The following is a 22,392-nucleotide window of genomic DNA, read 5'->3' as shown; positions in this document are numbered from 1 at the left end:
CATTTAAAGGCATTTAATAAACCAGGAAACACTTCATTTAAAAAATCAGGCAAGTTAGTATTAAAGATGATTAAAATTCCACATGGGCAAAGGACACACCCTGGCAATAAATATGAAGATAAGAAAAAAAACCTATATAACATTATTACTCCTTAAATAAATTGATATTAAAACAGTAAGAATTTGTAGCTTATCAAACCAACACAAATTTAAAGTAAAAATATGAAAACTATTGTAAGTAATGATAAAATGGGTATACTCTTAGTGTTTTATAGAAAAGTAGTATAAAGAACCTCATGTGTGTACCAACCAGCTCTTTCATATCTTCATATTTGGCTACATGTGGTTTAGCTGGGTTTTTTTTTCCCCCAAGGATAGAAAAGTTAATACTGTTGAAGACTCCTGCATCATTTTCCCTAGTCTTAGTCTCTTCCCTCCCATAAATGTATTAAAATCTCTTGTCTATTGTTTTAATTGTATTTTTCCATAAAAGTTTCCGTATTATATATAATTTAATTGAAGCTAAGATTTATTAATATATGTACTGTAATTTAAAAATTAACAGCTGCCAGGTGCAGTGGCACAAGCCTGTAATCCCAGCACTTTGGGAGGCTGAGGCAGGTGGGTCACGAGGTCAAGAGATCGAGACCATCCTGGTCAACATGGTGAAACCCCGTCTCTACTGAAAATACAAAAAATTAGCTGGGCATGGTGGCGCATGCCTGTAGTCCCAGCTACTCAGGAGGCTGAGGCAGGAGAATTGCCTGAACCCTGGAGGCGGAGGTTGCGGTGAGCTGAGATCGCACCATTGCACTCTAGCCTGGGTAGCAAGAGTGAAACTCCGTCTCAAAAAAAATAAAAATAAAAAAAAATAAAAATTAACAGCTTCATTGTCCTCATAAAATTTATCGTATCTTAAACTTGTGCTTCTTTTCCTAAGACTGTTTAATAAGAGAAAATTGAAATAAAGATTTTAAAGCAAATTGCTGAAAGATTTAAAAAATTGCCAGGCACGGTGGCGCATGCCTGTAGTCCCAGCTACTCAGGAGGCTGAGGTGGGAGGATCCCTTGAGCCCAGGAGTTCTGGACTGTAGTGTGCTATGCTGATTGGGTGTCTGCACTAAATTCGGCATCGGTACGGTGACCTCCCAGGATCAGGGGACCACCAGGTTGCCTAAGGATGGGGGAACCGGTCCAGGTCGGAAATGGAGCAGGTCAAAACTCCTGTGCTGATCAGTACTGGTATCGCACCTGTGAATAGCCACTGCACTCCAGCCTGGGCAACACAGCAAGACCCCAGCTCTTTAAATAAATTAATAAATAAATAATAAATTAGAAAAAAAAAGGAAAGATTAAAAAAATCTATCTTTGCAAACTATTACATTGAAAGTGGGGGAGTTTGCTATGAAATTTTCATTTCAAATATGTAGTATCTTTAGAATATTTGAGAAGGATTTGTATTTCTGAAAAATCTGTTAAATTGTGTTTATGTTTACTGTTTAATTGTAATATAAACTTTCATTTATTTTAAAGTATCTGCGTATATTTACATCATATAATTCATTCACTTATTTAAGAGGCAATACTGATTATCTATAGTGTTCAAGACTGTTAGGTACATAGTGTGTAGGGGTGAGTAAAACAGGCATGAGCCCTACTGTCATGGAGTTTAAAGCCTAGTAGGGGATATAGACTTAAACAATTTCACAAGTACATACATAATTACAAACTATAATACATGCTGTGAAGGAAACATAGGAAGTGCCAGGGAAGGAGGAATGCTTTGCATTTTGATTTTTAAGACTGAAGAGTGCAATTGGAGGACTTTGAGCAAGTGAATGACGTGATCTAACTTTCATTCATTCATTCAGTTATGTACTTAATTTTCTCCTGGGCTTAAGTGATCCTCCCACCTGACCCTCCCTGAGTAGCTGGGACTACAGGTATGCACCACCACACCTGGCTAATTTTTAAAAAAATTTTGATGGGGTTTCTTTCATCAGGTCGGCCAGGCTGGTCTCAAATTCCCAACCTCAGGTGATCCACCTGCCTCAGCCTCTCAAAGTGTTGGGATTACAGGTGTGACCCATGGTGCCTGGCCCTAACCTACATTTAAAAATTATCACTTGCTGCTGTGTGGGGAATATATTAAAAGATTAACAACAGGGATACCTGCTGTTAAGCAATTGCTGCAGATTGCCTGAGACAAAATAGTCATCATAGATTAGGGGGATGGTGGTGGTGGTAGGTGGTTGGATGTAGGGTACATTTTGAAGATAGGTAAATGGTGCAAGATTGTGGGTCAGTTTTAAATGCCTAGGTAATTTTTCTTCGTAAGACATTTTAGGATGCCATGTTAAGTATCTCTTTATAACTGTCATTAAAAAATAAAACAAAACAAAAAAAACACTGTATTTTCTTAGCATCATTTCCCATAGTGGCATTACTGTGTCAAAGGCTATGAACATTTCAGTGACTCTAGATAAATACTGTAATTGCTTTCCAAAAAGACTGTGCCTGTTAATTGTATCCCCAGAAATGTTGGAATTCTGTCTACAATTCAGTCTTGACAGTGTAGTACATTTCGTTTAGAAAAGTTTTTACTACTTACATAGATGTAGAGAATAGTACTTTAGCTGGGAGTGAGGAGAATATGGGCAATAACTTTCCTTCATTTAATATTGTATTGCGAGTTAGTTTAAGTTATTTTATCCCAGTTTCCTAAGGCTACATATTAGTAACTTTGGTAAATTACATACCTAATTTAAAAGTTTACTTTTTTGAAAGGCTAGAAGTAATAACTAATTAAGAATGTAACATCTTCATCCTTTTCTTTGCTCCATTATTAACTGGTTTCATTGTAGAATACTCATGTTTTTGAATCAGTTTTCATAACCAGCACTTTCTCAGAGTGGTAATTTAAAAATATATATTTAAAGAGAATAAATAATATGTGTTGAGAATACTTCAAATATGTGAAGTGTTATTAACTTACAGCAGGAGTTGGCAAACTTCTGTAAAGGGCCATTTGAATCTTTGTTGCATAGTCTTGGGTTTTTGTTTTTGTTTTTTTAAACAGCCATTTAAGTATTCTTAGCTCATGGGCAATATAAAAACAGTGGGCAGGAGCTGGCCTGTGGGCAGTAGCTTGCTGAACCCTTATTTAGACTCCAGTTTTGTTGAAAGAGTCTACATTCATGCATAGTTTTTTTCTACCTCCACGTACAGTTGACCCTTGAACAACATGGGTTTGAATGACATGGGTCCACTTATTATACACATCTTTTTTTCCCAACGAAATGTAGATATGGAGGCTGACTTTTCATATACATAGATGTTGCTGGGCCAACTGTAGGACCAGAGATCAGGGCGGGTCTTGGAACCAATGCTCTGTATCTATCAAGGGATGACTGTATTTCTCATGGCCTGACCTGAAGTTGGAACAGAATTTTATTAATACATCATTTTTGTTGTGTTTGTTTTCTCTTTATCAGTTCTTTTTAGATCATATTTAATCATTTCATACTTTTTGTTCTTTAGTTTTTGCCAAGTTGCACTGAAAATAGCTCAGTGACTAATTGCACTTCTAAGGAAAAGGACCCTAGTTAAAATTAACTCTGAAAATACTGAATTTTTAACCTAAATCTTTTATTTCTTTTCAACAGTATTGTTTATGAGTAGGTTGTGATTTACTTTGAAACTGAATGTGGCTCAGAACTTTGCTATCAATATTTTTAGGGTCTGGTAAGGAAAAGATAATAGGAATGAAATATGTTAGTGAATAGGGGACTGTCACTATTTTATATTTCCACCAGCAATGCATAAGGATTCCAGTGTCTGTTATCCATTTTTTTCATTTATTTTCCATTTTTTGAGATTTTTTTTTTCGTTTTATTTTTTAATAATGGCCAATCCTAATGGGTATGTGGTAGCATCTCATAGTTTTCATTTCATTTTCCTGATGATTGATGATGTTGAGCATCTTTTCAGGTGCTTGGTGGCCATTTGACTGTCATCTTTGGAGCAATGTCTTTTCAAGTCCTTTGCCCATTTTAAAATTGGATTTTTTTGTTGTTGTATATAACACCTTTTTTAAAGTAAAAGGTGCACTGTAATAATACAGACTATGTTTCTCCCTTCTCAGGATTCCTACAGGAAGCAAGTAGTAATTGATGGAGAAACCTGTCTCTTGGATATTCTCGACACAGCAGGTCAAGAGGAGTACAGTGCAATGAGGGACCAGTACATGAGGACTGGGGAGGGCTTTCTTTGTGTATTTGCCATAAATAATACTAAATCATTTGAAGATATTCACCATTATAGGTGGGTTTAAATTGAATATAATAAGTTGACGTTAAGGAATAATTATGGTTTTTGAGTCTTTGCTAATGCCATGCATATATTATCAAATTAAAATTTTGAAATAATTTTTGCGAGGTAGGTAATATCTCTGTTTTATAAATGGAGTTCTTGGGGGATTAGAGCAGTGGGGTAATCCAGACTGCATCGGTAATGGTGGTTCTGGGATTGAAACTAGGCCTGTTTGACTCTACAACCTTCTTTCTGTACTCTTGACTGTTCTACACTAGAAAAGCAAGACTTTAAACTTTTTAGATACATTATCAAAAAGGAAAACCATAAACAAGAATATGAAAAGATGATTTGAGATGGTGTTACTTGAACAGACTTAAAAGCTGTTACGTGTATATAGTGTAGAATTCTTTGGATTAGATAAAGGGATTTTATATATATAAAATATATAATATATAAATATATATAATACAGTTATATATTAATATATAATAAATTATATATATATATCTAGAGATATATCTACATATATCTATATATACCTGTATAGATAGATCTGTATCTATCTATATGTATATATGTATATATATATATATAAATATGTATTTTTTTTTTTTTTTGAGACAGAGTCTTGCTCTGTTGCCCAGGCTGGAGTGCAGTGGCGTGATCTCTGCTCACTGCAACCTCTGTCTCATGGGTTCAAGCAATTCTCCTGCTTCAGCCTCCTGAGTAGCTGGGACTACAGGCACATGCTACCATGCCCGGCTAATGTTTTGCATTTTTAGTAGACCCAGGGTTTCACTGTTTTAGCCAGGATGGTCTTGATCTCCTGACCTTGTGATCTGCCAGCCTCGGCCTCCCAAAGTGCTGGGATTACAGGTGTGAGCTGCCATGTCTGGCCGGGAGTATATATTTAAAAAAACAAAAGTTTTGAAAGATTCAAGAATTCGGGCATTACCGTTTTTTTAAAAAAATCAGACAGAGCTGCATAAAACTATTAAAATAATCATTATTGTACTATTTTATATTCTGTTTCTTTGAGGGTTTAGTTTTCCTAAAACTACATATTAAGCAAATAAATCACTCCCTGGCTATGTCGTGTAATGGTGAGTTAGCCTAGTTAAGAGGTTTAACATTTTATTTAAGAACATTATTTCCACATGTTCACTGTGTAGTCTAGTAATAGAGTAAAAGACATTTGGGTGGGTGGTAGTGGTAGTATTTTTATAGAGGAGTTAACAGGTGAAATTTGGTAACTTATCCAGGTTTACCCAGCTAATAATAGAGGAACTGGGAATTTGAACCAATTCTGACTCAGTTATCTGCTGTGTTCCTTCTTTTGTGCTCTATCTTTGAAAGTCACCTAAAATTGTGAGGGAATATAATTTCACCCCAAATTTAGAGTTTATGGACTTGTCATATTGAAAATTACTAACATGTAGAAGGGCTTTTAACACCTAGATATCAAAATCTTTCTACTTGTCAACTTTGTTTTTTGAGAAAGTAATGTGAAAATTATCTTAATGCTTTAGTTCAGGTTTTTGTAAAAATATTTTTTATCTTTATACATTTCACATGTGTTTCTGAGATTATAGTCTGTTACAGCACTTTTGGTCTAGAGTTTTTCAGTAGTTTCTGCTTTGCTATTACCATCTACCTGCATATTAATCTATTAGGTTATAGTTTTACTATACTACTAGGTATCTGGTCTTTTGAGAGAAACACAAGGTTTCTGTTTTAAAAGGTAGAGAAAAAAATAGTAGAAGAAGGAAGGAAAAGTTTGTGTAGTGGAAACTAGGAATTACATTGTTTCTTACAGTCAAATTTTATGAGGCAAAAGTTGTGGACAGGTTTTGAAACATACTTTGTTACTAATGCCTCTGCTATAACATTTTTTCCTTTCCCAGAGAACAAATTAAAAGAGTTAAGGACTCTGAAGATGTACCTATGGTCCTAGTAGGAAATAAATGTGATTTGCCTTCTAGAACAGTAGACACAAAACAGGCTCAGGACTTAGCAAGAAGTTACGGAATTCCTTTTATTGAAACATCAGCAAAGACAAGACAGGTAAGTAATACTGAAATAAATACAGATCTGTTTTCTGCAAAATCATAACTGTTACGTTGTTTAATGTGATATATCAGTTTTTTTCTCAATTGTGCTGTAACAGGAAATAAAATAATGTTTATTTAGTGAATGTTTTCTTCTCTTGAGAGGGCAGTGCTTCTTAATCCAGTGCCTGCGATACTGCTTTTGGCTTTGGTTTATTTCTACATTGAAAGTTTCTCTTCAGTTCTGAGCACATCTTAACATTTAGAATCCAAGAGATGTGGGGTTTTTTTTTTTTTCACTGTTACACACACACACACACACACACACACACACAGAGCACAGATTTTTTGAGTTTCCTATTTCAGTCGTACTTTTAAACCATTATGTCATGTTTCGAGGTTAAATTTTGTTGTATTTGAAGATTTTTACTTTGGCAGAATTTTTTTTGAGGATATGTTGATTTTTGGAGAAAGTTCTCATTAAAGAAAGAAAATAAAAGCAAATAGAAATTGTTATTCATTTAAAGCATTTTTCTGACAAAAAATAATGCCAGAGGGAACCTGAATTTTGTTTTAAAAATCTTCGTTTTAAAAAATTACTTTTTCTTTAGGTAAAATAAAATAATTTCAATTGATATTATTTAACCTGTTTGTATGATGTAAGAGTTTAACATATAGGAACAAATCTTAGAAATGAATACATGAAGATAGGAAGGAATTAATTTTCATATAGAGTCATATGTCCCTTAATGACAGGGATACTTTCTAAGAAATACATTGTTAGGTGATTTTGTCCTTGTGCAAACATCTTAGAGTATTTTTATATAATCTTGGTGGTATAACCTACTATACACCTGGGATATATTGTGCAGTCTCTTGCCCCAGAGATAGACACCTGTGCAGTATGTAACTGTACTAATGACTGTAAGCAGTTGTTAACACAATGATAAGTTTTGTGTGTCTAAATGTACACTTGGGCTCCCCTAAATTTATATTTTTTAAATTTCTTGTTCAGTAATAAATTAAGTAGTTTAATGTAACTTCTTTACTTTATAAGCTTTTTAATTTTTCCTAACATTTTGGCTTTTGTAATAACACAGCTTAAAACACAAACGCATTATACAGCTATACAGAATTTTTCTTTCTTTATGACCTTACTCTGTAAGCTTTTTTCCATAGTTAAAAATTTTTATTTGTTTTTGCTTATAAAATTTTTTTGTTGGCCGGGCGCGGTGGCTCAAGCCTGTAATCCCAGCACTTTGGGAGGCCGAGGCGGGTGGATCACGAGGTCAAGAGATCGAGACCATCCTGGTCAACATGGTGAAACCCCGTCTCTACTAAAAATACAAAAAAGTAGCTGGGCATGGTGGCACATGCCTGTAATCCAAGCTTCTCAGGAGGCTGAGGCAGGAGAATTGCCTGAACCCAGGAGGCGGAGGTTGCAGTGAGCCGAGATCGTGCCATTGCACTCCAGCCTGGATAACAAGAGTGAAACTCCGTCTCAAAAAAAAAAAAAAAAAAAAAAATTTGTTTGTTAAAAACTAAGACATGCATACACATTAGCCTAGGCCTGCACAGGGTCAGGACCATCAATATCAATGTCCTCCACTTCCACATCTTGTCCCACTGGAAGATCTTCAGGGGCAGTAACACACATGGAGCTATCATCTCTTATAATAACACTGCCTTCTTTTGGAATACTTCCGGAAGGACCTGTCCAAGGCTGTTTATAGTTAACTGTTTTTTTTTCTAGTGAATAGAAGGAGTACACTATAAAATAATAATAAATAGTATAGTGGATACATAAACCAGTAATAGTCACTTATTACCATTATCAAGTATGTTGTATAATTGTAGGTGCTATAGCATTATACAACTGGCAGTGCAGTAAGTTTACACAAGTATCACCACAAACACATGAGTAGTGTGTTGTACTACAGTGTTAGGATGGCTATAACATCACCAGGCAATAGGAATTTTTAAACTCCATTATAATCTTATGGGACCACTATCACATATGCAATCTACTGTTGACCAAAATGTCATTTTGTGGCACATGACGGTACTAATAAATTGATCAATTTTTATTCCATAAATTTCTTTAGGGCTTTTTCTGGTTACATTTACCTGTGAACCCAGAAAACCAGTTTTTTAGAATTTAACTTCTGTAATGCTGGGAGTTAAAATAAATTGATGATAAAAATAGGCATTCTAGAAGTTTATCAAGTTTCATAAAAGTGCAAAAATGTAAATGGAAATTATTATCCAGCTAACATATATATTTCCCTAGTGAGAGCATATGTACCTCTTCCAAGTTATACAAATTTGATACATAGTAAAGAAACAATAATTTCTACTTCAAGTCGTTTTTGGGAGATTAAAAACGGAATTTCTCTATTTGACCATTATACAAATTTCTCTGGCAGTTTTACTGAAACCTGATTTATAGGTTAAACTTGGAATATATCATATCACTTTACTTCAGAGGAATTAAGATTTCACTTAAATCCATTTCCAGGTTCCAAAGACTGGGAAGAGGCTTGGTTTTTGTCTTTATTTTTACTAGTCTCCCATAATCAGTCTCCTTGATTTTTCTTAGGAGAGAAGGTACTGAGAAAACATGATTCTAATATTTATTACTTTTTCTTTCAACATTTTCTTATGAAACATTTTCAAATACAAAATTGAATTTTATTTGAAACATTTGGAAATCTACCTAGATTCTACCATTATCATTTTATTATACTTCTAAATTTTAAAAGATGTTTTTTATACTAGTGAACATTTTAGCTTACGTTTCACAAAGAAAAAATTTAAGAGACTTTGCATAATGTTTTAAAGGGTTGCAGTACAGAAGTCCTTCTTATATTTTCTTAGGCATACAAATCAACTGGGCTTATTAAAATACAGATTCTAATTCAGAGGGTTTAGGTTGGGACTGAGTCTGCATTTCTTACAAGCTCCCAGGTGGTACTTTTCTTGGTACTTGGACTATATACGTTGAGTAGAAGAGCAGTAGAGGACATAAAAAGAGTCTCGTTATTCCCACAGTGTTGCTCTCCACTTCGCATTTGATAAGATCCTAAAATAGCTGTGTATCCTTTTGATGGTTGTATGATCACTATCTCAGAAGTACTAATTGATTCTTGCTATTTAACCTTAATACTTTAATATAACACAGCATTCATATTTGGTCAGAAAACTGACTGGCTTCTTTTATAAGAGATTTTTAGTTTTTTTACAGTTTTGTGGCCTTGGGTTTTTTGGTTTGATTTGTTTTGTTTTTTTGAAGATATGTAATACGTAAGTAGATGAAATTTATAGATATTTTTATGTGGATCATCTAATTAAAATATGGAGGGATATAGTGTAAAAGAATGCTTGTACTTCTGAACCTAGCACTCAGCCTTTCTTTTGTATATCTCTTTTATATATTTCTTTTATATTTCATTGATGTTTTTATGTAGTTTATGTTGCTAAACTATAACTTAGATATTTAATTTCTGTCCTTCGATTTTCTTTTATTAAATGGACTTGTTGATTTGCCTAGAAATTAATTTGCCTTCCAAAAGTCTATTAATCTTCCTCTGTTTAAATTAATTTGATATTTGCATGCTTCTGGGAGATTTTAAAGAGCTATTCTGAGTAACTGTAGAGATTATAAAATTATATATGTAAATTTTAATAAGTTTTACATCTCCAGTTACTGGTGAAAATGTCAAGCCCTCCTTTCTGCAGAATATTTTGTTACTTATCTGTTATTCAGCTTATTTATTTGTTTTTTAAACCAAATTTATGCGCATATCCTTGTATTTTATTAGGTGGTTTTATGCCCTAATATTTAGGGTCTTGATCATGAGCCTAAAACACGTAAACACCCAGAAAGAATTATATTCAGGTTAAAGGAACAAAACATTCATTTAGAAGTTCTCATCCATGTAAATCAGAGACTGGCAAACATTTTCTGTAAAGGGCCTGATAGTAAATGTTTTAGGCTTTGAGGGCCACAAGTGGTATCTGTTCCATATTTTTTTCATAATTATAACCCTTTAAAATGCAAAAATCATTGTTAGCTTGTTCATAGTATGGCTCATGCCTGTAATCCCAGCTGGGAGGCTGAGGTGGGCGGATCACCTGTGGTCAGGCGTTTGAGACCAGTCTGGCCTACGTGGTGAAGCCCATCTTTGCTAAAAATACAAAAATTAGCTGGGCATAGTGGCCGGCACCTGTATTCCCAGCCACTCAGGAGGCTGAGGCAGGAGAATCACTTGAACCGGAGAGGCAAGAGGCTGCAGTGAGCCAAGGTCACACCACCGCATTCCAGGCTGGTTGACACAGTGAGACTATCGCCCCCCACCCCCCACCCCCCCCAAAAAAAAGTCTGTGGCAGGATTTGGCCTATGGGCTATGGTATGCTGATTCCTAATTCTCTGGGTAACTTTAGTGTTTGATTAGATGCTAGAAGTTAGGTCAACCTTTTATCCTGAATTTTGCAGGCTAACCTTAATCTTAAAGTGAAACTATGTATTTCATGAAAAGGAAACAGAAATTTTACCCTAGTCCTTCTTTTTTTTTTTGAGGCAGAGTCTCCCTCTGTCATCCAGGCTAGAATGCAGTGGCGGGATCTTGGCTCACTGCAACCTCCTCCTCCTGGGTTCAAGTAATTCTTGTGCCTAAGCTTCCTGTGTAGCTGAGGTTACAGGCATGCACTACCACGCCCAGCTAGTTTTTGTGTTTTTAGTAGAAACAGCATTTTGCCATGTTGATCAAGCTAGTCTTGAACTCCTGGCCTCAAGTCATCCTCCCACCTGAGCCTCCCAATGTGATGAATTACAGGCATGAGCCATTGTGCCTGGCCCCTAGTACTTTCATTTCTTTTTTTTTTTTTGAGACAGAGTGTTGCTCTGTCGTCAGGCTAGAGTGCAGTGACGTGTGATCTCAGCTCACTGCAACCGCCGCCTCCTGAGTTTAAGCGATTGTCCTGCCTCAGCCTCCCGAGTTGCTGGGACTACAGGCACCTGCTACCATGCCCAGCTAATTTTTGTATTTTTAGTAGAGACGAGGTTTCACTGTGTTAGCCAGGATGGTCTTAATCTCTTGACCTGACAATCTGCCTCCCCCAGCCTCCCAAAGTGCTGGGATTACAGGTGTGAGCCACCACTCCCGGCCATTTTTTAAGGAAAGAATTCAGCATATTCATGTTTTTACCAACTTAATAAGTTACCATTTTAAAAAGCTGATTACCTAGCTAGAATATAATATATTACGTAGTCTTTACACTTAGTTCAGTCCACATCTGAAAGGCTGAGAGTTATTTTTTGCTAGTAAATTATGTGGTCTCTATGTTCCTAGTGTATAAAAACTGTTATCTAGTTCACATGTATCTGCGTTGATGACAGATTTTTCTATTCCCTTTGGACAGTGCATGGCCATGTTGGCAAAAGCTGTCAAAACTGAAACATTAACACCATGAGAATTGTTTGTTTTCCAGTCTGCTAAAATCAAAAGTGGGGAAGGTTCAGTAAAGTGAATGACAGAAGCAGAGTTCTCAGGGTATCTGTTACTCCTCATTCAGCTGTTTTGCTTTCTGGGAGTCTCAGTTTAAATATAGTGTGAAAATTAGTTTTAGGAACTTAAAAATGTTGAGTGATTAATTTCCTAGTTGTGTTGTTAATTTCTAGATATTTAAATCAATTGTTAGAGCTCCATTAAAGAATGCTTTGTAAAACAACCTCCTTATGTGCTATGTCTCTCTGTTTAATAGTAGTTGAGTTTGTGTACATGAGATCAATATTTTGGACTTTAACTTTTCAGGAGTTAAAAATTGACAGAACAGTTACTGTGCACTTGCTGTGCACCATGGTAGTCTCCCAAGTAGTGGTTTTTCTGCATTTCAGTAGTACATGAGATAGGCTATAGGTGGCAAGGTTTCTTGAGAAAGTCAGGGATGCACAGTTGGGTATACATCTTCTTCCTCCATGCCCCTCCCTGCAAGAAAGCTGATAGTCTTGGATCTGTATACAGTTCAGTTAGGGCATTCAATGTGTTATTTCCTTGACAGAGTTTTGCAAGAATTTGCAGATTCAACAGGAACAAAAACTTACTTAAAATCTCTTAGTAAAAGCATAGTCCAGCAAGAATTAGATGATACTTTTGGTTAACAGTTTTTCCTCTATGTGAAGTGCTTTGTTTCCATTGCCTCACAAGTATGTTTTAGAGATAATAGTTGAGCTGAAAATGTTGTCAGTCTCTTGCTTGTAAAAAATTTACATATTTAAACTTGTATACTTTTATTCCTACATATTTTCAATCTCAAAGTTCAATCATCGACTTTTGGAAATGAGTATATGTGTATAAAAACAAAAGTAGGCTGGGTGCAATGGCTCATGCCTGTAATCCTAGCACTTTGGGAGGCCGAGGCAGGCAGATCACTAGGTCAGGAGTTCAAGACCAGCCTGGCTAACATGGTGAAAACCCATCTCTACTAAAAATATAAAAATTAGCTGGGCGTGGTGGCAAGCACCTGTAATCCCAGCTACTCAGAAGGCTGAGGCGAGAGAATCGCTTGAACCTGGGAGGCGGAGGTTGCAGTGAGCCAAGATTGTGCCATTGCATTCCAGCCTGGGCGACAGAGCAAAACTCCGCCTCAAAAAGAAAAAGTAAAGAAAGAAAATGAGTATGTGTGGCAACAAGCCATATTCTCAAAAATAAATCATTGCGTGCCAGTTGAGAGCTTAGTGAGTAGCCATAGTGGGTATTAAATATCTGTTTTGGCTATATTCATCTTTAAAAATTATCTGCAAATTTTGGAATGTGAAAAACCAGTGTTTTGTTTTGTAGGTATATATACTATAATGCATTTTTAAAATAAGAGCGAGTGCCAGTGCTTTACAGTATACACAAAGATAATGTTCTCATGTTCTCTTGATGTCAGTATGACTTTAAAACATATTATCAAGAAATAACAGTCTGGAAAACTGTGGTAAATAATGGATTCTCTAAAACCTAAGTTTCTTACTAGTAAAAATAAGAAATGGAAAAAGTCACTGTGTGCTATTATTTGAGCCACTGAGGTCCTGACACTGAATTCTTGGTGGTGGATAATAATCTCTTCTTTTTAATTATTGGCTTCCAATTCTCTCTCTGCATTGCTGGAAACAAAAATCATATATTTCACTATTGGTGGTGGGGATGCTCACACTGAAAAAGTAGACACATTCAAACTGATTTTAGAAGTAAGTTACAATCAAAATTTGCTTCTGCTAAATTAGTAGAGGACCAATACTGTTTTTCTCCTTCATAGCATGTTTTGGTACTTCTACATTGACCTTATAACTTTTTTTTTTTAAACAGGAATAGAAGTTTACATTCTTAAACAATTTATGAAAATATGAGCTTTTACCTGGTTTGTATGTGTGTATATGTATATATACATATATATATTTAAATTTCATGCATTGATTTTCAAACTGAGAGTATTATTTGTGAAAATATCTTACAGAGTTCATGGTTTACATTTTACATGCTACAAAAGTTATTTTTGTGCCTTAAGTTATTTATGTTGCTTATTAATGAAAATTTTGAATACATAATTTTCTCAAGGACAAAGCTAAAAATAATAAACCCTTTCCTTTTGAGGATTAATGATAAATTTAAACTTTAAAGCATTAAAATTTTTTTTCTTTTAGAGACAGTCTTGCTTTGTTGCCCAGACTGAAGTGCAGTGGTACAGTCATAGCTCACTGAAGCCTCAAACTCCTGGGCTCAGGCAACCCTCCTGCCTCAGCCTTTTGAGTACCTGGGACTTGAGGCTCATGCCAACATGCCTAGTTTATTTTTAGTAGAGTTGAGGTTTCAAACATCTGGCATCTCTTGCCTTGGCCTCTCAAAGTGCTAGTACTACAGCCATGAGTTACCACACCCGACCCTTAAAATCTTTTATGTACAGGTGTAAGTGGGTATCTTAATTTAAAGTGCCAACATATTTAATTATTTCTAAAAGTGGTTGAAAACTTGTATTTCTAGTTGGCATAGCTAACTAGTTGACTAAGTTGATTCCATTAAAAATAAGAATGTTCTTAGACTGTAATGATTTTTGTTATTAGTTAAATAGAAATCTATCACTGGATAGTATATGTTAATGACTTGAGATACGCATTTGAATATATAATCACATTACTTAAATGCGTACTTTTGAACTGAAACTTAACATTATGAATTTTAAATTAAAATTTGACTTTAGAGGTAAATTTCTGTATGTTACTAAAACAGTTCTTAATATACTTCTGAGATTTCTAAAAATTAGTGTGCCCTAAAGAATTCAGGTCTGTTTTTCTTAACTACTGTAGGCAATAGATGTACAGATGATTTTTGCATGCAAAAATTAAGCCCCTAGCCATTGGTTTACTTCAATTAATACGTAGTTGCCAATTCTCTGTGTGTGATTGAGTTTAAAATTATGAATGGGGCTGGCTGTGGTGGCTCATGCCTATAATCCCAGCACTTTGGGAGGCCAAGGCGGGCAGATCACGAGGTCAAGAGATTGAGACCATCTGGCCAACATGGTGCAATCCCATCTCTACTAAAAACAGAAAAATTAGCCGGGCGTGGCAGTGCACACCTATAGTCCCAGCTACTTGGGCAGCTAAGGCAGGAGAATTGCTTGAACCCAGGAGGTGGAGGCTGGTGAACCAAGATCACGCCACAGCACTCCAGCCTGGCCAACGGAGCGAGACTCTGTAAAAACAACAACAACAACAACAACAAACTACAGATGGTACTTTTGATATATTACCTTTTTAGGTGCTGGGTCCATTTGCTACATTTGGTTCAATAGAAATATTGATGTTACCAATCTTAAGAAAGTTAAAATATGCCAATCCCCAAATTAGGTAATTAATTCCCAATTTTAAGATAAAAGAACAGAATTCCCTTAAAATTAAATGTGCAGTAAAATATACCAACTTTAAAAAATACTTACCTTTCTTTTAGAAGAATGAACCCAGTATTACATCTTTTAATTTGCACTACATATAGATTAATATTTCTGTGCATTTCTCTGTGCCCCTACTTTGGTGGTATGCTTTTCTGAACAAACTAGCAGCACAGGTAACTAAGCACTTTGTCCCATTTGATGACTGTTTAATTTCTAGTTTGGAAAAGATTAAGAACTTTTATCTCCATATGGCCAATATATGATTGTGCCTGTTGTCATAGCTTTCTTATCATAGGCTTAAGCAAGAAGAACCCTGTTGAGTGTTTAAATTAGAATAGAAGGTACAAAGCCAGTATGACTGAACACTGTTCTAAAAATTATTTTTAAGACTTGTGGTAAGGCCAGGTTTGGTGGCTCATGCCTGTAATTCCAGCCCTTTGGAAGCCAAGGTAGGCGGATTACTTGAGCTCAGGAGTTTGAGACCAGCCTCAGCAACATGGTGAAACCCCGTCTCTACAAAAAAATACAAAAATCAGTCGGGTGTGGTGGTGCTTGCCTGTAGTTCCAGCTATTTGACAGGCTGAGGCAGGAGGATCACCTAGCCTGGGAGGTGGAAGCTGCAGAGTAGTGATCTTGCCACTGCACTTCATCCTGGACAACCCAGTGAGACCCTGTCTCTAAAACAAAAACTCAAATAAACAAAACTTGTAGTAAGGATACAAAATGTTCCTGTTTAGTGTGTGTCCTTCAAATAATGCATGATGTTTTTATATTATGGCAGATAGCCTTAAGATTTTAATTTAAATAACGTAGTTACACATGTACAGAAGACCCATCACTTTTTTCCTAAGTCAGAGAAATGATTTAAAGCGAATTTCAGTTTAGGCTTTAATTCCAAGGTTAGCAAACTAAAATGGTTGCATTAATTGATAAACAAAATGCGAATACATGTATTTACACTTGTCATAATCTCTCCTAATTCCTAATTTAAAAATTTTAAAATTTAATTCCATTAGAAAACAAAATTGACTTTTAAGAACAAACCAGGATTCTAGCCCATATTTTAAAACTGCATCCTCAGTTTTATTCAAACAGTCTGATGTCTGTTTAAAAAAAAAAAAAAAAAACAAATCTCAGGCTCATAATCTCAAACTTCTTGCACATGGCTGTCCCAATAAATTACTCTTACCAATGAAACAGACTTTAAAGAAGTTGTGTTTTACGATGCAGAGAGTGGAGGATGCTTTTTATACATTGGTGAGAGAGATCCGACAATACAGATTGAAAAAAATCAGCAAAGAAGAAAAGACTCCTGGCTGTGTGAAAATTAAAAAATGCATTATAATGTAATCTGGTAAGTTTAAGTTCAGCACATTAATTTTGGCAGAAAGCAGATGTCTTTTAAAGGTAACAAAATGGCAACCACTTTAGAACTACTTAGGTGTAGTATTCTAACTTGAAATATTAAAAGATAAGAAACCTATTGGTACAGTTAATATAATGGGAATTATGAGACAGTTTTGATGGCTGTAGTACACTAATTATATTTGGCATAAAGTCTAATGATTTAATGAGTCTTAGGTAAACTGAATATTTGGGAACTGATATTTACCTTTATTTTTAACGGAAATCATACTCAAGTTTTGAGATAATCAGCAGCGTTGGGGTTCTTTTTAGGTAGGGAGAAAAAAATATGAGAGATAGTGGAGAGCAATAATATTGCATGGCCCAGAAGGTGGGAAAAAGCCACTCTTAAATGTATTTTTCTTTTGGATATTTTATAAGCAAATAACCATTTTTCTGCCTAAGTTCTCCAACTCAGTGGCATCAGTAGCACTTTTTTATCCCAGTGAGAAACCTGGGAGTTTTAGGATGACTCCTACTGCCCTCTTTCCTCCAGTTCCCCAGTTGGAAGTGTCCACAAATTCCTGTGATGTTACATTCTGTGTCTTTTATGCCATCATTAGTTCAGGCCCCTGTCATTTCTTTCTGGACTGTTAGAACCTCCTATCTGATTTACTAGTTGCTGCCATGATTCATTGTGCAACTAGAGAGATATATGTTAAGAAATGTCATTTTTGGCTGGGCACAGTGGCTCACACCTGTAATCCCAGCATTTTGGGAGGCTGAAGTGGGCAGATCACCTGAGGTCAGGAGTTCAAGACTGGCCTGGCTAACACGGTGAAACCCTGTTTCTACTAAAAATACAAAAAATTAGCCAGGCGTGGTGGTGCATGCCTGTAATCCCAGCTACTCAGGAGGCCAAGGCAGGAGAATCACTTGAACATGGGAGGCAGAGGTTGCAGTGAGTCAAAATTGTGTCATTGCACTCCAGGTTGGGCAATAAGAGGGAAACTCCATCTCAAAAAAAAAAAAGTCATCTTCTTATCTTTAAATCTAGGTACTAACTTAGCTATAGAATAAAATCTCATGTTGTACAGCATGTCATAAATAGTCCCTACTACCTTCCCACCACTCCATCTCTTTTTTGGTCTTATATCTAAAAACTTCATCATCTTGCCTGAATGTCTTTTGTCCTTCTATAAATAAATGGCATGTTATTTCCTACCTTCCCTTGAATCTTGGCTCTCGTTTGGGATGCCAGTATTTTTATCCCTAGTCTTACTAATTAGCTAACACTCTCATGATTCCTCATTCTCCTATGCTCTAAAAATCTTTCTTTAACCACTTAAACTAGGCTTAGAACCCTTCCTGTATATTCCCAGGATATTATTATTAACTATTATGTTTCCTCTGTTATGTTGAAATAACCTCTTCTGTTTCATTCCTATATTATTTGACAGGAAAATCTTAGCCAGAATTACGTATTTTTAATTTTTGCACGCCCATTGCCTAGTAAGGTTCCTGGCACATAGTAACTACCCAGTAAATATTTATTGTGTGGAATTCTCATTTTTGTTTCTAAACTAGCCCATGTTAAACTCTGTCTTGCTCAGAAAATACTTCACTAGGTATCATAAAATTCATGGCAAAGCTTAATTAAGCTTTGGATGCATATTGTTTATAATATATCATGTTCTTGAGAACGGGCAGTAATATTGCCGTTTTCAAAAACTAGCATATCATTTTTTTTTTAGGAGGGAGAGGAGAAGGAAGGGGAGGAGGAGGAGGCTACTAGCATATCATTTATTATACTTACAACAAGTTGGTGTTCTTTATTATATGAATTTTAGGTGTTTTCCAGAAGTATAAAATATATATCTGAATAGTAGACTCGATCCCAAAAGATGTTATGTGGTGTACTAATCTACTAAACTCAGAAACAAAGCATAATTGGCATTAATTTTTACTGAAATTTATGAACTCAGTATTTTTTGAGTATCATTGTGTAAAGCAGTATTTTGCAATTAAAGCAATTTTGCATGTTAAATTTTACCATTGTCTCTAAATTAAAATATTGCAAATTTAACAATGCAGTTTGAAAAGTTGCACATTTTAAATAAGAGTACCATGACCAGATTTTTGGTGGTTTTTATTTTTTATTTTCTCCCCCTATTGTCTCACAATTAGATTATTTTAAGAATAGAACTGTTTAGAGTGAAATAAATGTTATGCTTTAATTTATATTTAAAACAAAGGTGTAAACATACTATTCTAAAATTTCTAATTTGTGCAAATCTTGTTTTATACGGTGACTATAGGTGAATGTCACAATTGTTTGATGGTAGACATGGAAGTAATTTATATAAAAAAAGAAGTATACTTGGTAATAATTAAAAAATTAAAGTTAAATACAAAATTTTTTTAAAAGATTTATGGCCAGGTGCAGTGGCTCATGCAGAGGTGGGTGGATTGCCTGAGCTCAGGAGTTTGAGACCAGCCTGGGCAACACAGTGAAACCCCGTCTCTACTAAAATAAAAAAGAAATTAGCTGAGCATTGTGGTGTGCACCTGTGGTCCCAGCTACTTGGAGGCTGAGGCAGGAGAATTGCTTGAACATGGGAGGTGGAAGTTGCAGTGAGCTGAATTGCAAGATTGCACCTGGGCGACAGAGCGAGACTCTGTCTCTACAAAAGAAAAAAAATTATTTGACAAGCTGACTGTGGTGGTGTGCACCTGTAGTATCAGCTGCTTGGGAGGCTGAGGCAGGAGGATTGCCCGGAGTTTGAAGTTGAAGGGAGCTATGATGGTGCCATGGCACTGTAGCCTAGAAACAGAGAGAGACTCCATCTCTAAAAAAAATTAAAAATAAAAAAATTTTGGGCCAGGGTCAGTGGCTCACACCTGTAATCCCAGAACTTTAGGAGTCCAAGGTATGAGGATTGCTTGAGGCCAGGAGTTCAAGACCAGCCTGGACAACACAATGAGACCCCAGCTCTAGCAATGAATGAATGAATGAATGAATAAAACTTATTTGACAATGATAAACATATATAAATTAGCTTTTCTCGGTTCTGAAAAAGATCATGTTTAACCGAAATAATTACTGGAATACTACTTTGGTCTTTGTGTGTATGTGAGAATGATTAGTTCTCATATGAGAAAAAAGAATTCACTGCTCTGTGTAATTGTGACATTTCCCTCATTATTGAAATTAATTTTTTTATTATTTATTTTTAAAATAGAGACGAGGTCTTGCTGTGTTGCCCAGGCTGGTCTCAAACTCCTGGCCTCAGACAATTCTGCCTCACCCTCCCAAATTGCTGTGACTGTAGTTGTTAGCCACTGCACCCAGTCAAAATTATTTAATTCTAAGAAGATGATGTAGAGAGCAGAGGTCAGTGCAATGTGAGCCTGAAATCTTTGTCAGAATCTTAGAAAGTGATGTTATCAAATTCTGTGTTTTCACCATAAAATGTGTCTTCTCTGTATCCATCACATGGTTTCTCATTTTTTTTTTTTCTGCTTTACCATTTTGGTATCATTGGCATTTTTCTTCATTAAAAAAGTGGTAGAAATGGAATAGATTACATAAGGATGTGATCAAAGGGAATTAATTCATGCAGGGTGAGGGAGTTAGATTAGATCCTCTTTTAAGATCCCATCACATTCTAAGGGTTATGATTCTAAATTGTCAAGTGCTGGCAAGCTACACGATAATTTTTATTACATCATTGAAAATTTTCCCCTCTGTATGAGTTAAAGAGGTTAGCCTAAAGGGATACAAACACATACATACATATAATCAAGCCTTGATGATGGTATTGTGTTGCTGATAAATTATTTCTTAACCACTTTTCCTTTCTCCTTTGGGAGAAACAAAAGCATATGTTTGTGTTGTATCAGTAATGATATTATAAAGTGGGAAACATCAATGAGTGCAGTTTGGGGACTTTATTGGAGACATTTATTCACTAGTGCTCAAATAAGTTAATGCTGTTTTTATCCTACTGTTCTCTTAATATGGACAAGCCTCTCATTCCCATTCTGTTTACCTCTTAAAATACTGGTCATGCTTATGAACACTCGTTAACTGTAGCTAATTTTCAGTGTTCATGTTCTAAATTTTATTATTTTGAAATATTAATCTTATTAGTACATTAAAGGAGAAATATCACTTAACATTTTTGGGTTTTTTTTTTTTTTTGAGATGGAGTCTCACTCTGAGTGCAGTGGTGTGATCTCAGCTCACTACAGCCTCTGCCTCCTGGGTTCAAGCAGTTTCCCTGCCTCAGTCTTGTGAGTAGCTGGAATTACAGGCTCCTGCCACCATGCCCAGCTAATTTTTGTATTTTTAGTAGAGATGGAATTTCACCATGTGGGCCAGGCTGGTCTCAAACTCCTGACCTCAAGTGATCCACCCACTTCGACCTCCCAAAGTGCTGAGATTACAGGCATAAGCCACTGCAGCCAGCCCACTTAACATTTTAATTTTAAGATAATATAACCTGAATTTTTTACATGTATAATTTTTATATTTATTTACATAATTTATATTATCCAACAGAAATGATTACAATATGTAAAAACCCAGTTTTCATTGTTCTTCAAGTGGGTTGATTTATACAACTTGATGTGTTGGGTATTTGTTTCTAAGACTCCCTCTGCTGCCTAGGTTTGGAAGTATATTGTGAGGTTAACAAATTTTCTTTTTATAGTTACTACTCAGTTGAACAGGCTTTAAAATACAGAGAGAATTATATTTTTTCATTTTTTTTTTTTGCTTTTATTTATACTTTTAAGTGGAGACATGACAAGAATTGGCTTGTGTACGGATCTTGCATAATTTAAGTATTGCAGGTTTAAAATCTACTGTTCTCCCACTTTTAGAGTGCCATTTTTCACACTGTAGATTATTAGGTTGAAAATTATTATGGCTTAAAATTACTTTTAGCTATTAAACAACCTTGCTTTAGTCATAAATAGATGGTGGTTGCAGTGACTGTTTAACTCTGAAGGCAAGATATTTGGCCTTATATGGCAAGCTTTTGAATACCTAATGTATTAAACAGAAATTAAAACTTTATGGGATAAAGAGAGAATCTCCTCCACATTGGTAAACTTTCAAAAGATTTAGCTGATTTCTCCACAAATCTGAGGTATTAGGTTTTTTAAAGTGGTATTCTCCTGTGTTGTGGTCTCTTTAAACCTTTTTTTTTTAATTGATAAATATATGAATTGAAAGGAATCCCTTAATATATGTTATTTGACAACTGAAATACTATGTTAAGATACTGTTTACTTCTTGATAAATTATTGGACTAGGATATTTGAATACTGTTTACTTCTTGGTAAATATTTAATCCAATGGATTTTACGTAAGTATAGCTCAAATACTGTTATTGTGTTGAAGATTTTTGAAAATAGTTTACAGCTGCATGGCTTATATCAAATAAGTCCAGAAACACAAGGACAATTAAGTGTACACACATACACGCAAACACAAATGCATTTGGATTTTGGTGACTGAGGTTTCCCAATGTGGAAAAAAATAGTAGCAAATTAAGATCGCCTGTGAAAAAGTCATTACCTTATTCAAAATTCTGTGCTGTTGATTATCCTTGCCTATTGTGAAAGTTAGTGTTCCTGTTTATAATATTGACAAAATATCTGTGCAAATTACATTTAAGAATCCTAAAGTCTAATATATGTAATATATATTCAGTTGCCTGAAGAGAAACATAAAGAATCCTT

General features: G+C 35.3%; 1 protein-coding gene across 5 annotated transcripts in view; it reads left to right on the top strand.

Annotated features, from left to right (window-relative positions):
* Window positions 1–22,392, top strand: part of KRAS (KRAS proto-oncogene, GTPase) — a 47,813-nt gene that overhangs the window by 20,688 nt on the left and 4,733 nt on the right. For 3 of the 5 annotated variants that reach the window (XM_039471909.2, XM_039471907.2, XM_074402931.1), the window contains exons 3-5: window positions 4,145–4,323; window positions 6,219–6,378; window positions 16,528–16,651. In XM_039471909.2, the coding sequence (XP_039327843.1) occupies window positions 4,145–4,323; window positions 6,219–6,378; window positions 16,528–16,647 (459 nt within the window). In that variant the 3' untranslated portion in view covers window positions 16,648–16,651. Of the gene's footprint in view, window positions 1–4,144; window positions 4,324–6,218; window positions 6,379–16,527; window positions 16,652–19,526; window positions 19,528–22,392 lie in introns of all 5 variants that reach the window. The other 2 variants (XM_039471910.2, XM_039471908.2) reach the window with 2 other exon arrangements.

Source organism: Saimiri boliviensis, chromosome 7 (assembly GCF_048565385.1).
Source record: "Saimiri boliviensis isolate mSaiBol1 chromosome 7, mSaiBol1.pri, whole genome shotgun sequence".
NCBI lineage: Eukaryota > Metazoa > Chordata > Mammalia > Primates > Cebidae > Saimiri > Saimiri boliviensis.
Note: the sequence above shows the minus strand (reverse complement) of the source record. Positions and strands in the feature narration are given on the sequence as shown.